The 18,490-nt window shown below is 34.2% G+C and overlaps 1 protein-coding gene across 1 annotated transcript in view; it reads right to left on the bottom strand.

Annotated features, from left to right (window-relative positions):
- Positions 1-18,490, bottom strand: part of EYS (eyes shut homolog) — an 822,863-nt gene that overhangs the window by 539,043 nt on the left and 265,330 nt on the right. The window contains exons 16-19 of the mRNA XM_065682611.1: positions 13,449-13,571; positions 11,542-11,655; positions 10,259-10,372; positions 9,694-9,807 (exon numbers count right to left, since the gene is read on the bottom strand). Coding sequence (XP_065538683.1) covers positions 9,694-9,807; positions 10,259-10,372; positions 11,542-11,655; positions 13,449-13,571 — 465 coding nt within the window. The remainder of the gene's footprint in view (positions 1-9,693; positions 9,808-10,258; positions 10,373-11,541; positions 11,656-13,448; positions 13,572-18,490) is intronic.

The following is an 18,490-nucleotide window of genomic DNA, read 5'->3' as shown; positions in this document are numbered from 1 at the left end:
TTTTTTTTTTTTTTTAAGATTGCTATGTTAAGGCTATTCTTGCAAGTCAAAAGCTTGATTTATACAAATGACATAGAAAATAAATTGCCGGGGATAAGTTTTCACTTCTTTATGCAAAACAACTCATGTTTCTTTGCTTGATTTGTTCAGCACAAATCTGCACATGAAACATTTTGATGGGTATTACAGAATTCTCCTATAATCAGACATGACATCTCTTCATTTTTTTTATTCTTTTTGGAAAATAATTTAATAAAAAACCCATTTGCTACTAACATTTTAAGGAATTAGATTTGACAACAGCTTTCAAAGTCAGCATTTTGCCATGATAGTACAGACTGAATCAATGACAAAATATATCTGATTGTAAACTGCTGGCATGATTATGACAATATAGTGAAAATAAATTAACTATGGCTAGTACCAGAACAACAAGTGTGTCATTTGGGTGGCAACTTCCCAAATAATACCACATAGTCTGGTCAATATTCATCAATGAATATTGATGTTCAATATGCACATATGAGGACAGAAAGATCTCAAGCCAGACCAAATGCCGTCATTGTCAAATGGTCCATGTGAGGGTTTGGACAAGAGAGGAAGTACAACCATGTAGCAGCACCTACACTTGGGCACCAGACTGGGTTGAGCTATGAAGTTAGGAAGTTTCACAGTCCCAGTTCTACTAGCTGCTCCGATGGAAATTGTGATGCTCACCTGATCTTTAGACACCGGCTAACTAAAATATTTTTATTAAAATTTAGTTTTTGGGATCCAGCACCAGTAACCTTGTAACACAGGTATGATTGGATATCAGTATAGCCTTGCTTAAACTCTTCTCACCACAGTTATAAATTTGATGAAAAAGAATGCATATTATGAATGAAGTTGACAGCATTTTGCTCCAATGAAAAGAGAAAATTAGACCAGCTTAAAGGATGTCAGTACGGAAAGAACAAAATATGTCTAGTTATGGGAGATATTCCAGTGTACAAAGGCAATGAAAGGCTACATAAAAACCCCAAAACCCCTCACCTCTAAATTCCTGCCCTAAATGTTTATGCAGCTTTCCACTTTTCACATGACTGTTCTTTTGAAATTAGTGATACACTAATTAAAAAAAAATTAAAAAAATTACCATTTCATAGAAATCTGTGGTTTATTTTTTATCAGCTTTATACAGCTGAATAGCTCCCACCCACAAAGGCTTTCATAAACTTACCTTAAAATCCCAGGAACAGTAATGAATAGTAAGTTAAGTGCTTAAAATCTGAGATCCCTGCAACTCTAAAGATTAAATGTCTTAATGCTAAATAGGAAATAATCTCTATTGAAAGTTCAAAATTTTAATTTTCTATAATTTTCTATAACTTAGAAGTACCTCTAAGCTTGCCATTATTTTATAAACTGTCTGCTTAGCTTGATCTATTTTATGGCAGAATAAAACAAAACACCTCCACAGCTGAGATGATTAAAGGCTAGTAAATGTAAATAAAAAACCCAGAAGCACCCTGGAAGTGAAGAGCAAGAAAAAAAACAATCAACCCAGCAGAAGCACACACATATTGATATTACTTGAAATTAAGCCAAGTATTACTTTAACAGTTCAAAAACATAGCAAGTCCTTTCAGTTCAAATTTATAGCAAATCCATCTTTTCCTTGGAATGAAAATTCTACTTTCCATGAGTATTGTTTTGTGATTGTACGTATAATCTATGAAAATACATTTTCTGTGAAAACCACATTAACTGAAAATCAGTAAGTTTGTTTTTTAAAGGAAGGATGTTTGAAAAGCAATACTTAGTACTTTTCAAGTAAAAAACATTTCCTTAATTGTCTGTGATAATGCAGACCATGCAACATGCTGGAACAGAGCATGAGAGAGACCAACATCGCAAACTTCAAAATTAAAACCACACAGTGACACATATGTTATCGCTTCATACCTGTATAAATTTCTGTAAAAATACAAAAGCACAAGTTGAATACATTATTTAGGTGCATTTTTTTGTTTTTAAAATATACGAGTTTTCAGCTACTAAACAATGAAGATACGCCTGTATTCATGAAGATATATCTGTATTCACATCTGTGGATTTTACATTTCAACGTAAAAGGATGCTTCACTCTTTCTCAGAAAATAAAGGAATGCTACTAAGGAAAACAATTATCAAAGGTTTATTTACTACTGAGACGCCATGCAATGGGAATGCTTTTCATCCTTTTATCTTATCTTCGTTTATTACATCAGAATTCAATTGAAATTACAAATATATGCATAAAACTTGAAGAAAGCTGGTATCAAACTCAGGTTTTTTAGTTGTCATTTTCAGATATAGGAATGGCCAGCTTCAGTTCAGATGGCCAAACCCTTCAGTGTTTTGAGATCCTGATCTCATTTTCTTAAAATGTGAGAGATTGGCCAGACATTATTTATAGCAGCTGCTATCAGGGTTTTTTTTTATTACTTTTATTTGTGTATTCAACAGGTGACCCTACACAATAAATAGGCCCACCATGTAGAAAAATAAAGGTGCAAACCTTTGTTTTACCAGCCAAAGAAAAAAAAAAAAGCCAAATTTGGTAAACTTTTGTTTGAGCAACAGCAATGTCCTCATAATTTGTAGGCTAGCCAGGGAAAATGTAGCAATATTTAAAGTCTTAAAAAAATTTTGGTTTGCCCATATTTTCTGGAAAATTAAGGATCAGATCCATACAGATTCTCTTTTGCAGTAAATATACCTTGTATCTTTTACATAACTTGTATCTCCCTCCAACTAAGGCTCTTGTACACCATTCTCACAGATTGACCAATGAAATTCAAATCCCTTATCTGCTGTAGATGACTGGATTTACACATGCAGTATTCCCAGAGTAGTCATGGCTGTAAAGGCTTGGAAAATTTTTCTTGTGGATCAAGATGTGTCCCAAGCTGCGAACTTATAGCAGAGCTGAAACTACAAGATGTACCTCACTGAATTTGTATGTGCAGAGTTCATCAAACAGGGCTTTTAAAGATGCCTTTGTGCTCCTGGTGCTCTTCTGGAAGGCTACGGATCTCCTACAGAGTTTGTTGTATCTGCCAGACCTGCACAGATATCTTGCGTACCCAAGACTGTCGAAATTGACACTAGAAATGACTAGGCAAAAGACTTGCTCACTCAATTGTTTCATTTTGGAAGCAGGAACACCTGAATTTATGTATCTAGATGGCAACTTTTCAAAACAATAGAAAAATCAGTAGAAATACCTGAAAAAAAATCCAAAGAAGTTCTGCAGTGACTGCAAACACAAGCCAAGAGCAAGTCCCAGTTCATACTAATTCCCACTTAGGCACTGTATAGCTTTTTTAGAAAAACCTTCTCTATTGCTTAGAGGTAATGCATATTTTCTATGTAATATACCACAAATGTGGCCACTGCTTCTCTACCCACAAAAAGCTCCTGTATGATACAAAGTGTGCTTCATAGTTACAGGCATCAGTTTCCTTTTTCCCTAAATAAAATTTTATTTGGCTGTTCAGTGTCAAGAGAATGGCAAAACCAGGTATAAACTGATGCTGAACAGGAGATATTCTTTTATGGTCTAACACAGAGATATGCTAGAAAGAGTCACAGGTCTTGCATAACTGCCTTTTTTGCTGGGTCTTGGCACAGGGAAGTCTGAAATTTGGCCTATGAGCACTGAAAAAGTAATTGCTCCATTATCTCCACTCCAGTTTTTTGGCTTCATGAGCACTTACATTTCTTACTTATTATCTGTTTTGTAATTAGCTGTTCTCATAATAGAGTGTCCTGTGCTGAAAACTCCATTATTACTCTTGCTTTTCAACAGACTTAAGCATTTTTTTTCTGCTGAGTTGCCTTTCTCACTAGTTTACTTTCTTTTGCAACATGTTTAATGGCCAATTACCATTTTTGCTTTAATCTTAATTGGAACACATTTGGAGACATGTGTCATTAAGGCTGCAACAAATAAGTAGACATTTCCTCAGAACTGAATTTCAATTTTCCTCTACAATTACGTATATTTGATTAAAAAGGTTGTACCTATTAGCGGCATCTAGACCAAGCACATCCAGTGCATTTTTTAAAATGAGTCATGCAATAATCTGGATCAAAGGATAAACTTCTTTGCACATTGCTCCATTTATTAAAACCAAGTTACTAAACAGGGTTTGGGTTTTTTTCAGTTTGCCTTTTTTATAAGGAAAAAAAAAACATGTCAATTCTTACAGGGCTATCACATATCAAATATACAATCTCTACCTGAATTCTTCCTTCCTGAGCTTTCTCTGGAAATAACAGAATATTGGCTCAGTCCATGCATCACAGAAGTGTTGGTAGTCAAAAATCAGTTCGGTTCACCTTTTCCTTGAATACCAGTGTAGAATAGGGGGAAAATTTGCAGTCTGGTGTGGGAACACAAGATCTATTCTTAGCTTTTAATCCCAAATACAAATAAAGCAGCTTTACAAGTCCTACTTTATTTTCCAAGAAAACCAGCTGGTCCAAAACCTGTAGTGGGATCGCTCTCCTTTTGCATGCTAAGAATACTGAAAAGCAGCATGCCTGATACAGGGACAATGCCCCTTGGCTACACTCTTAACAAGGACTATGTCTAATAGCTATAACTAACTTTATTGATGTGGCCGTGTAATACATATAAATGTTGGCACTCCAAAGTGGTGAACAGTGAACTTGCATTTATTACTACAGACCTGGCTGTTAGAAGAATATTTGAATATTCTGCAAGGTTCTTACAAAACACCAAACCCATCAATACATCTAAATATGGATGGAAAGGCTAATGACTGGGGTGAAGCACCTGGAGGTACCTTGAAAGTAGACATGTAGTATTAGAACAACTCAGAAATATAAGAAATACTCTTTCGTTATGTAGTGGGACAGTTTTATCAAGAAACAGCAAACCAGTGTTTATCAGTGGAGCATGTGAGGATGTCTTCTACCAAGATATCTTTGAATGACTGAATGAAATGCAGGCATTCCTCCCCTTCCCTTCACACGAAAACCAAGTTCCAGGTAAGATCTGTAAACTGATGTTCTTCTCCAGCTTTGAATTATATGAAGACCTAAAACTAAGGAAACCAAATAAAATTGTAGTAATCCAAAAAGAGTTTTGATTTTGCTGGCACAGCTGGAAGAATATAATGGATATTTTTCAGCCTTGTAACAAAATAACTAGCTTAAGATAAAATATGTACTTTGTTAAATTCTCATGGAGAACAGTAAGTGACTGAACAAATATGGGGTGATCTGGGGTTTGGAATTTTTTCTTTTTACTCAGCAGAAAAGAATGTGGAGTTTTTCATTGAAAATTAAAGGGTGTATTGATTTCAAAATATGATCATTACAAATTTCTGCTTCCTATTATTCTCTGTAAATCACATTTTTCAGGTCTGCATTTAACACGTTTCTACATGGAACAGCATGGATATAAATACAGGTAAAATGTGGATATATATTTTTATATATAGATAAAATATGACAGTGGGGACTATAAAATTTACTAATTCTTGAATTGTGTGTGAACAAGACAGTATTTTCTGATAGAGACATAGGAGCATTACCTTCCAGGAAACTGTTAGGACCCCTAAATGAGATACAGTCTCACGGTATGTATCTCACACACCGCTCTCCTCTGAAGCACTTAATATCAATTCTGTAATAACTGTGATACTATTATAGAAAGGCTACAATTGTATAATCAATATCCTAATAGAAAAGTTGTAATAATAACTCCCCAGCTAGGATACTATAATGGAATTAAGCTCATAAGAGGGCTGAGAGGCCTTCTTAACACTATAATGGATGAATTGCTGCCAAAGACTACCAGTAATAATGTATTGGCCAGAACTGCAGCTGAATGTAATTCTGAGCTGTTTCCTGTTGCTAATATTAAAATCTTTGATTTGTCCTGCACCCAAATCAAGTTTATCTTCCTTACTGCTTCCAGTTCTAATAGTTACTTTGCCAGTAGGGAACGCAACAGAAAACCAGCTGATCCATTCTCTGTTTCTGAAGAACTTAATTTCAGAATGTCCTGTGATAAAAAGGACGTGGAACTGCTGGAACAAGTCCAGAGGAGGGCCACGAGGATGATCAGGGGACTGGAGCACCTCCCGTATGAAGACAGGCTGAGGAAGTTGGGTCTGCTCAGCCTGGAGAAGAGAAGGCTGCGTGGAGACCTCATAGCAGCCTTCCAGTATCTGAAGGGGGCCTATAGGGATGCTGGGGAGGGACTCTTCGTCAGGGACTGTAGTGACAGGACAAGGGGTAACGGGTTAAAACTTAAACAGGGGAAGTTTAAATTGGCTATAAGGAGGAAATTCTTTCCTGTTAGGGTGGTGAGACACTGGAATCGGTTGCCCAGGGAGGCTGTGAGTGCTCCATCCCTGGCGGTGTTCAAGGCCAGATTGGATGAAGCCTTGTGTGGGATGGTTTAGTGTGAGGTGTCCCTGCCCATGGCAGGGGGGTTGGAACTAGATGATCTTGAGGTCCTTTCCAACCCTAACTATTCTATGATTCTATGATTTCTATAAAAAATGTTCAATATACAGGGCTATCAGTGTTGTACATCAGATATGGTAGAAAATGAGCAGAAGAGGGAGATATTTCTAAAATAATAGCATATTTGCAGGGACCAATACATTAGAACAAAGCAGAAGCGACTATACTAGACATGTACTTAGATTAAATCTTGTATGAAAAGAACATTATACTACAGTATGTGTGAGTGGCAGCATGGTAAATAGCATTTCATCATTTAAGTGTGAGGTGTAACAGTTGTAATGGTAATTTGTACTATACAGGTCAGTGACATGACACCAGTGAAAGCAGACAGAAACAGAGAATATGACTGTCATATTAGGGTAATTAGAATATATTCACAAGCACATATAGTATTGTGGCATAGACAACTATTATAAATGGCAAAAACATATTATATAAGTCTACATGCTATTATTTTTTTCTCTATTTGTCCTTAGTTGCCACATATGCTCAGTAACTTCTAGGATTTCTGTGTGGGTTTACACAGGAATCTCTTCAGTAATAGCATAATCTGGTATAATTTTTTTTTCCTTTAATCAAACCTTGAGCTTCCCCCAAACCGAGGTCAAAGGAGTTATGACATAGAAGTACATGGAATTTGAAATTCATTATTTTATACTTTATCAGGACTACAGGTAAAAGTCTGTGATTTTGGAAAATAGAAATTCAGTTCTTTCCTCCACAGTACAAGGAACTTGGCTGAAGATGTAAAGACTTCAGTTATCCTATTTAGTAATTAGACCATTATTAGAAGTTGACAAGGATGGTATTTTGTACCTGGAAGTCTTATGAGTTCCTTCAGTTATCTTTCGAATTATGCATAGACGAACTGCTTGTACCCTCAAGCTGTTCAGCTGAACACTTGGGAAAAGTCAAAGGTGGAAATTTTAGTGTCAGTAATCCCAACGACGTACTAGCATATATAGAAAAACAAGTGATCTACACTAGCTGTGGGTAAATCTTCTGTCAGGGGAACATTGGTAGAGAGGAATGCAATTAGCTCTGACACTGTTACAGCAACAGCATCAGAGGACATACTTCTTGAGTGCTCTCCATGAATTGACTTCACCATGGAAATCAGATTTTCTAAAAGACGTTTGTGCTCCCAGAAAAACTGAAACATCATCCACAAATCAGTCTTGTAGAGTTACTTTGGACAGCCTGAACTGTTGGATGTTTCAGAAAAAAATCCATATATATCATGCATAGTCTCCTTGTCAAAATAAACAGAATAGTCAAGAATATCGGGAAGAAATAAAGATAAATGCATGCTAACCCATTTATATTGATAGAATCCATTCCTAGCTTAATCTGACAGTCTACCTTTTTATATGAATGCACCTGAATGTCCAAATCATGCCCTGACTTTCTTAATTCTACATTCTATATAGTAGAGGTCTGCTATACACATCCTGATCAACTGGTATATTATGTTAGTAATAGTGGTGTATACACTTCCAGTCAGATTCTGTGACAGGAGAATCAAAAGATTAAAATGCATTATGGAAGTAAAACTTTAGATCACTTTCCAAGTAAATGACAACATTCATAATGATCACTTATGCCTTTCCACTGAGAACAGCATAAGCAAGAAAATATGTGAAAATATTCCAAGAATAAAACAGATATTCTTGTATAAAACCTACCATTAATATAATGTACTTACTTCATTAATAAAGCAATTCTATAATCTCTAACTGGTATACAAAAAAGTATTATACGAGTATTTCCACACAATTAGAAAACACAGTTTAACTAGCCATTATGTTGGCTTACTAAGAATCTGCTGAAGACTACATTTACAGGAGTTTAATACTAAATAAACAGATCGCATGAGACTGAGGTAAAGTTATCATATAAAACTAATTATGGTTTTATTTATAACACCATAAATCTAGGTAACATTAGTACAAGAATTTGATCTTGAAAGGTGCTGAGAAAAAATTGTAAAGAAGTAAACAATCTCAAAGAATCTTTTGTTTCAACAAGAATCCTATAGATGCTAGACATTCTGTATCAAGAATATTATGTTTTTAGAGAAGCTCAGTTGCCACTTAAAAAATCTTTGCAGCAGGGTTTAACTTCTCCATCAAGAGTGTTAGACACTGCTAGCTTCCTGAAGGGTAGCTACTGAAATACTGACTTTCTGAAATCTTAATAATTTACTTAAATATCTAAATGAATACTAATGTCCTCTGAAAATCTTTCTCCTTGTGAAACAATTACTTAAGAGACCAGTATTTCTAACTATGCACTGAAAATTATTTTACATCTTTCTGAGCAGAGGAAATTCTGATACTGCAGTACTCATTTAGCTGAACATACATTAAAACTAATAAAAACAGCAAACTAAATTTTGACCATTAACTAAAATAATAAGAGCAAATATTAGAGCTCACTCTTTTCTCATGAGTGATGAATTAAATGCAACAATCTTCCCTAAAGGGAAAAAGCCCTGCTGTCTCAACATACCAAGAAAATTGCCTTTTAATGATTATTCCAGAATCCTAAGCATGTATCATTACATTGAACTGCAGGAGGAAAAAATGTGCTTATATTTAATTTATAAATCAACAAGTGCCTATAATTGAGATTATCACTTGAACTAGATTTGCTTAACACCACACAATTTGTTATTTCAAATTATTGTAGCAGTGAGTGTTTAAAATTAAACCCCTAAAAATTTATACTAAAATACCATAATGAAGCTTGCATTTTAAGTGTATTTCCTTTAAATACATTCCTTTAAATTTCAATAGAAACAATCACACAAAATTTACAGATCAATCAAATAGGGAGGAAAATGTGTAGAAAAGAAACCAATCTTTGCAAAGGTAGCCTAATGCTTCTCATTTTGTAAATAATCTTATTCTGTTAACAAACTGATTTGAAACTATCCAGTTTTATTAATAAATAAAAACTCCTAATAGATGTATAAACAAAGTTTACTCCACATTACTTGCAGCCTAAGGCATAATTGGCTGGTCACTTTAAAAGCTTTGCCTGGGAAAATGAAGGACTAATAATGCTGCAGGAAGGTGAAATGAGTTCAGACAATTGACAGAAATGCTTTCTAAAGTTAATTATGTTTGCTTTCCCCTCTCCCTTGGTGTTCATTACCTTTAAACGGAGCCACACATTGGCAGAAATAATTACCAGGTTGGTCAATGCAGGTGGCTCCATTCTTGCAGGGAAATGAAGCACACTCATCTATATCTGTTTCACATCTTGCACCTTTGAAAAGATGAAAGATTTGAGAATTTGTTAAGACAATCAGGTGCCAATTCCTAATTCATTTGCACCACAAGAATCTTAAGCAACTCGTGAGGAGAAACTAATATAAATCAGCCAAATAAAGAGACACACATAATAATGTCAGCATCCATTAAATTCTTATAACCACAAATACGTAACAACTTATTTTTGAGTTGCTAAATGGTAACTAATCTTCCCTCTGTGTGGAAGCTTTGAAGGCCTTTTTAAATGCAGGCTAATTTATCTTGTGCTCTTTAGTTTACAGATGGAGTCAGTGTTCCAGTTTGTTGGAATGCAAATGAAACATTAGACCAGGGCAGATAAAGAGAAATGAGAAGGAAACACAAGCAAATTAGTCAATGATGTCTTCGTGGATGTTTTGTGGATTACCTCCATGTGAAAAACAAGGTTTCCTATGAATACAACTCACCAGTAAAGCCGGGCAGACAGCTGCATTCATAACCACCAATAAGGTCTGCACATGACGCGTTATGAAGACATGGAGAAGAGTGACATTCATTTATATTTGCTTCACAAGTTCTGCCTATAAATGTACAATCAGGCAAAGGGAAGAGAAGTTACTGCATAGCACATATAGTTAAATACCATCTTTTATTTTAACTGAAGATAGTTCACATGCTGGAATCTATTTGACATCCATTTCACATTCAAATTTAGCCATCTATGACAGTATGTTGATATTTTTAATGTTTAAGCTGTTCACTAGTTTTCCTAAAAAATAAAAAGTACAGTCATTCTACAGATTCCCAAGGCTTCAAGCAATTTTCTTACTACATAAATATAGAAGAATAGAAAACAAATTGCACTAAATATGATAGACTGCACTGCACTCACATGAGAGAAAATATTCCTTGTGTTCATGATCAGGCAACAGAGGTACTCCCAAAAAATGGAAAAAGAGGTCCAATGTATACAAGAACACAATGTATTCCAGTCGAGACTATAAATAACAAGCACATAGCTATTTAAAGTATAAAATACTCAATTGCTAATATTTCTAGGGGAACTTAATTTTTTTATCATTTGAAGAATAAATGAAAAATTACATCAATTGTCTGGTTCGGGAAGTTCAAAGAATCTTACTAAGTAAAAATGCAAATTATAGCAGTTCTGAATATAGCTAGCAGTAGAAATGTAATATTTTGCCCTGTAACATTTGAATTACAGGTTGTTTTGTATTTCAGTGACTAAAAATCCATTATATTTAAAATATGATGCACTAAAAAAAAAGTGGATGTAATTTAAATTCTTAATCTGAGCTGAAAGCAAAGAATAGCTGCAGATACTAATGCGTGCACTTATCAAAGTGATTACATTTTTCATATAAATTGTACAAATATGCCAAGAACAAAAACCTTTCCCATTTTTTTCTCTGATTCTATTATATTAAACCTGCCAGCAGTTTAGATAGCTTACAGAAAATAGTATCTGCCATTTGCAAAACTTCACTGATCCTCCCACTGATCCATTTTCAACAGCTAAACCATCAGCCAGTAAAAAACACCTAGTCCTATGCTGTCATAAAAGCAGATTAGATAACTTCAGTCAAGATTCACTTAGGCTGAATTTGTGTATTTACAATCTCTGATGACACTAAAGTAAGTATACATGTATCTCATCCAATATGTTAAAAAATTGGTGTAGCATTCAAAATAGATTTACAAAGTTATAGTTCTATGATTTTCTTAATACCTTGAAACCCATCTTGACAGATGCAACTGAAGGCATTCAGTTGATCAACACAAGTAGCTCCACTGTGACAAGGGTCACTAAGACACTCATCCACCTCAGTCTCACAGTTATTACCTGTAAATGAGTGAAGGATTCATTTCAGTAGGAACATACTGGTGGTGAGTTACCAGTGAAAGCAGCAGCAACAAAATGAAATAACTGAGGTTAGGTACAGAGTACTTTTATCAATGAGCCCTGAATTGTCTTTGGTGAATTCATTTCTTGTAGATTAAAGACAAAAGTGAATTGAATATATAATACTTAACAAAGATCTGATGGGAATATTATAGATTAATTTACAGAGGTAATAAAAAATTTTCATGTTTTCATATTTTAAAAGGAATAAAGTTTTGAGTTTCCCTGAAGCAACATAAAAGTTTAAGAATGATTTCTAATACCAAATATTAAAATACCACAGACTTTTTCTATAATGTTGGGGTTTCTTTTCAATTCATTACCTTCTCCGGCTTTTTTTTTTTTTTTTTTTGGGGAGATCTTTATGGGAAATACTGGGAAAGCTTTGTATTATGGCTTGATATTTTAAATCTTTTTTGAAGCTAATAGAATGTTAGATACTGCCATATATTTTTAAATATGCAGATACAAAGAAATAAAAAAGAATAGATATGGATTTGCACTTGAAAATGATGCACCTAATATTTTTTCTGGCCTTCAAGGTAAAACAAAGCTCAGAAAGTATTTATTTGCATTTTGCTTGTGAATTATCCAAACAGATGATGGATTCAAATTTCTTACTACTTATGTCTAAAAAGGAGGTGAAAAGTTCCTGAATGTTTCAGAGGCATTTTGAGGACTTCATTTGGACACAAAAAATGTATGACCTAAAATTATTAATCAATTTTGTAGATTTAAGAATTGAAAGAAACATTTCAATAAAATAAGACCTCACCAAGAAATAACAATAACATCAATTTTACTTTTATATTTTGATAATAAAATAAACGAACCACAGAAACAAGACATAGTATTTCACTATATTATAGACACAAATACTACAGCTATTACAGATCCATCATCTAAATGGATGCCTACATTAGGACATAGAGCAACAATTTAAGAGGTATGAAGTTTACTCAAGATCTGAATTCCTCTGGTTTTCTGTGTCTTCCACAATTATTGAGAAAGATTCTAGAATATTCTTATTCCTGCTTCAGGAGACCAATCAAAGTACCTGCAGCTGGATAGGATGAATCTGGGCTCTAGAGCTGATCTGCCACTCTGAGAATTCCTATTTAATTTGATTATTTTATCATAGAGGTGATCAAAAAGTCATAAAGATCTGAAACTGTGTCTAGAAAGATGTTCTTTTGCTTTTGTTTGTTTTTTTTTTTTTAACACTGTACTCTTGAACTATGATGACAGCATGCTGACATAACCAAACTGATTTTAATTAGTAATTTTAATCTAGTCAGGCTCTGTATTAATGACAATGACCTGGTGGGGTAAGCTTAAGCATGAATAGTTAAACCTGCCCAGGATCTTACATGTGTATTTGGCAGTTAAGGCCCTTGTTACTCCAGCCTTACTCTTACAGGAAACACAAAGCAGATAAACTAAGGCCAGCTTGCATACGGCTGGGAGTTGCAATCACATCAGTGTAAGACACGCTGTCTAAAATAGTATAAAGTAAGAGTTATTGGGGTGGAAATAGTCTCTTGTAGTCAGTATTTTTTATAGCTGAATACTCTTACACAGCCAAGTACGTCTGTGTGCCAGGAAATAAAAGTTGCTTCTTCCTGAATCAGAGGCACATGGCTAATTTATATGCATTGCTACTTTTAAATAACCTTCTTTTCTGTTGTTTAGGACTGACTTAAACGGGCTAAACAATACTCCTTTGAACTCACCTATAAAACCAGGTGCACAGAAACAAAGGTAGCCATCCACTATGTCTTTACAGATGCTGGAGGCTCCACATGGTTGTGACAGGCAGGCAGCAACAGCTGCTTCACAAAACTGACCAGTAAAACCTGATGAAAAATAGAGTAACAGAAGACATAAAAAATGTATTATCATATTTAGTCTGAGAAAAGAGAATAGTGCAAGACCAATTTTGATAAGAACTTTTATGTTCTTATATATAAAAATAACATTTAAAAGTTTCAGTTTCATAATCAAAGCAGCTCTAAATGGAACCAAATAACTCTGTGAGAAAGCCATACTTGCAATAATAATACAAACCATTTGAGCTACAATGGGTCTTCACAAGAATTCGATAGAATGTCAAATTCTTTGAGTGGTTTTATGAAGATATTCCCATTTTTATTGAAGTATCAATAAGCACACTGTTGATGAAAGCCTTCTCATTTTTATTGTGGTATTGTCTACACCACAATAAAAAAACATCCTGTTTCCAAGCCAAAAAAGAAAATTGTCCCAATACATTCTGTAATGAAGCTGGTATTACAAGATCTAACAGATTAGTCAACTTATTGATTTTGATTTTTTGAACCAGTTAACTTACAGTGTATAAGAAACCTGTGCTTCTTATTCAAGTGCTACATAAGCACAAAAATTAAAAAAAAACTTCTAAGATAAAATGAGAATCTACATTTTACAGCTGAGTTATATTGGACATAGTATTCTAGTTTCTGAAGGCATCACCCAGAAATAAAGTCACATGGTTCACTGATAACAACACCTTTATTTTAGAACATACACACTAAATAGTTGTAAATAAATACTCTTTTTTTCACTAAAACCCAGTTGTTTTCAAATCCAATAGCTATTTTTTTAATTAATTGATATAAAGCAATTAAAAATTCACTCATTAAGTGTGGAGCAAGGTTCCAAGTGCTGAACGTAAATGCCAGGTTTCCAACTTTAGACATTTTGTTGTGACTTTTGTCATAACAAATCAGTCAGTTAAAGCATAAGAAGCATTGTTTTCAGTTCTCTTATTAACAAAACACTTCAAAAGTTTCTAAAGATTTTTAGACTCTTGGAAAAATAACATTCCAGAAAAGAATTACAGCATGAAAAGTCACTAAAGACTTTAGAGATTTGCTTCAGTGAGCTAAATATCATTAATTCCAATATCTTAAAAGCTTGGATACCAAGTCTGGCTGAAGACCTGAACTTTACATTTCATTTAATTTCAGTAAAGATTTATAAAAGAATAGTACTCTTCAGTAGCATAGGTATTGCCAGAACAGATTCTAGTGCACGATTGAGTTACTCTATACCCAACCTTGTGCTCATCAGCGTTTCACTCAACAAGGAGAAAGAAGAAGCAGCCTTGGACAAAGTTGTTAGAAATATTTGTGTTCCTATAGAGTGTTGTGATAGCTTTTAAAATTAAACATAACCCTGTTTCTATAGAATTTATTAAGTGCAGATCCAAAGTAATAGATTGTGACAAAATATTAAAAGTTCAATCCTGCTTGAGACTAGTCTTCAAATTAAAGGAAATGTAAACCATATTCTTAGGGCACAAATGAAGAGCTCCTGATCTAGAAGATTTTTTTTAGATTTTGAACAGCTGGTTAGATGAGGTAAGACAGCAACTTCTGACCATCAAATTGCTGAAAGATACTGTACTTCAGAAATCTTGGCTTCTCTAACAACCCTTTGAGGCATAAATACAAGACAATGCACATTAAAGCTGCCCCACACATGCAGTCATTTTGGTTTCTAAATAAGTAGATGCAGAAAGGTGTCTTCAAGCTATGTTTCTATTCCATTCCAAACACCAGCTGTGCAATGCTTTCACATAGCTGAAGCTTTTCCTCCCTGTTGACTGCTATTAAAAATTTAAGCATCTCTCACTTTTGACTTCGTCAATAGCTGTTAACATCTGCTTACTGAAGTACTACATAAAACTAATATAAAAAATTATGATGAAGTAAAATGGAAACATTAATCAATGATGGTAATGGGTATACAACATAACTGTTACATGTGCTTATATGACTGTCATCCAAGTAGAGATATTAGACAACAGGATTTTGACAAGCTAAAAAAAATATTCATGGCAAATTTATAGATTGGAAATAAAGATCTTAACCTATGTATGCTTGTATTTCTGTGTTTTGAATTAATTATCAAAGTATTGCAGCACGGAAAAATATATAAAATTACTGTACTAAGTTGAAGAACAAAAAGTGGCGGTTTTCAGAGACCAGTTTTAATATTCAACAACTTTTTTGTACAAGGTTTCTCATCAAAACAGATTCAGCAGCACTACTTTAGAATATAGCATAGTACTTTAGAATATAAAACTAAATGAGCAGGTGTAGGTTTATTTTTCTGCTCCAGACACTCGAAAGACATTTTATGAATTCAGATAATGGAAATGTAACAGCAGAGTATTTTTTTCAATAGTTTTATTTTATTTATTAAATGCTGCATTTACATTCTTCAGACATTTCTTTCTGACAAACCGAAATGCCTCATGACAAAAGCGATTTTTACTAGTCAGACTGTGACACTTAAACTCTCCAGAGAGATCACTGCATTGTGATCCATTCTGACATAGTCCAGCCACACAGTGATTTATGGCGATTTCACTACGTGGCTCCTTATATTCTGGATGGCAGATACATCTGAAGCTATTAACTGGACCCTCACATTAAGCTTTATTGTCAGGGCCAGCAGGATTTAATGCGCATTCATGCACTTTTAGTGAACAAATATTACTTCTGGGGAAAAATTTATACGTTTCCTGATAAAATTACAGCTGGGAAAAGCTTAAAGAGACTGAAAGAAACAAATGTGAGAATTTAATAAATTCATTTGAAAACTCAGAAAATATTTTCACTGTCATTAAGATTCTTACATGCTAACAGGTTTCGAATTTCTCCTTATTTGCACTGGATGTGATAGTAACATACAAGCCATTTTATTTGTTCAGTTTTTGAGGTAAAAGCGATTGATATTGTTTTTGTCATTCAACTCCTATCAAAACGAAATACTACTTTTGCTTGGGTCTTCTAGAATTTCAAATATTAATGATTTTACTTATTGCAAAATTTATACAAAATATAAAAACTGTAACGAATATGCAATTGTTAATAGCATAGTTAAAAAAATAGAGAAAGAGTAATAAAGACAAAAAATCATCTTTGGATGAAAGACATGAAAAAAAAAAATGCTGCTGTTACCTCAGACAACACAACAGCAAAGTAATTTATTGTGACAATCTGCTCTAATAAATATATTGGATTGTTGTATTGAAGAAACCGGTTAGAACTCTAAAAGACACTGTGGAAGACGCAATTTTCTTTGTTGTATCCTTCTTGTGTATATGGTTTCTGCAACTCTGAGATCAAACCCAACTAATTCTCCATAAAGACAACTGACACTTCACAATTAGATTAGAATAAGAGAGTTACTCTCTAAAAGTCTTAAAAACTTGTCCAAAATTAAAGATACTGAGAAATCATACACATCCAACTTTAAGAAAGCTTTTGTATTCTCTGATGACAGCTCATTTTCACAAGCAGACATCCTGATATAATAACAGCTGCAATCTGAAAAATGGTATTATGTTCCAGTGAGAAATTCAATTGTTTTTTTTCCCAGTCTAGTTCAGGGATAAGTTAAAACTTTTGTTTATGTACACATAATCCAAAAGAAAGTTAAAACACCTTGTATGAATGTGCTGTTATGAGTATTTAGGGTGTTTGTACTTCAGTTACTTACCTACATATTCCATTCCTGAAATAAATAGGGAAATATTCTAAGAAAAAATAATTTCAACAGATTTTCAATTTTCTGCCATTTAGGTTTGAGGTAGTCCAGCAGTTTTCAAACTTTTGTAAAATTATTCTTTTCACTTACTACTTAGTTGAGAAAAAGAGCCTAGTGTAAAAATCAGGTTTTAGCACATCATGTCAGCATTTTCTGATGAAATAACATTTCATTGGATGTTCCTTAAAAAGCTCTACTGGCAGCTGAAAAGTCATCATTATACTCACTTTGAATTTTATACTATGATTTTCTGGCAGGAATTAAAAAAAAATATTTATTTCAGCAAAAACTTACATACATCATTTAAGTTCAATTTAGTCTGGAGAGGAATCTTAAGTAGCAGTGAGTCCACCTTCTTCTTACCTCTCACTCCCTCTGGTATCAACAAATACATGTACGTTTTAAAATATTCTTGACACCAGAATTCTGCCTCAGTCACATTCGGTTGTTTACGGTAAACTTATATGTGACAGTGATGGCAAGCTGATGTACCTGTCACAGTCAACTCAAAAGGATGTTTCATCTAAGCTACTGATACTTTCTCTGAGATGGACTTGCTCTAAGATCACTTCTGATTCATAGCTCCCAGTGGACAGACCTCACAGGTAGACCTTGCAGACTGTATCTGAGCCTGAATCCACATGCCTTTCTGGATGCCTTTTAGGTTTTTATTAGGCAACTACTGCTGTCCAGTTCGTCCTAGTCACCTCTGTGCAGATATTCTTGGCACAGGCAGAGTCATTTCCCTTCACTGATACGTCTGCATGTGCTGCTCAGCCCTGGAGGTTAATTTTTACCTACGCATAGGTAGTGCTCCTACACAGGAGAGTTAAAGAGCATTGTTATTTCCGTTTCATCAATGCAGTCCGTTGTGAAATCAAGACTGAAATTACAGGTTAGTATGAACTCTGTGCACCTGAATGCAAGTTATCTGGCATATTAACAAATTAACAAATTGTCAGATTAAACTGAGTTCTTTAATGGTAACAGCTGTTCTCTAACAGTTTGCTTGCTAATTACTGGACACCAGTACCTTTCTGATAATCCTCATTCACCAAACAACTCCAGCACTACAGAGAATAACTTTTTTTTTTTTTTTCCATTAATACCTATAGCGCCATACAGAGGTACAATTCCTTTAGAAGCAATAAGTTTTAATAGGCTTTGAGAGATGGGCAGTGGTTGATGAAAAACACAT

This window comes from Lathamus discolor, chromosome 5 (genome assembly GCF_037157495.1).
Source record: "Lathamus discolor isolate bLatDis1 chromosome 5, bLatDis1.hap1, whole genome shotgun sequence".
NCBI classification, from domain to species: domain Eukaryota; kingdom Metazoa; phylum Chordata; class Aves; order Psittaciformes; family Psittacidae; genus Lathamus; species Lathamus discolor.
Note: the sequence above shows the minus strand (reverse complement) of the source record. Positions and strands in the feature narration are given on the sequence as shown.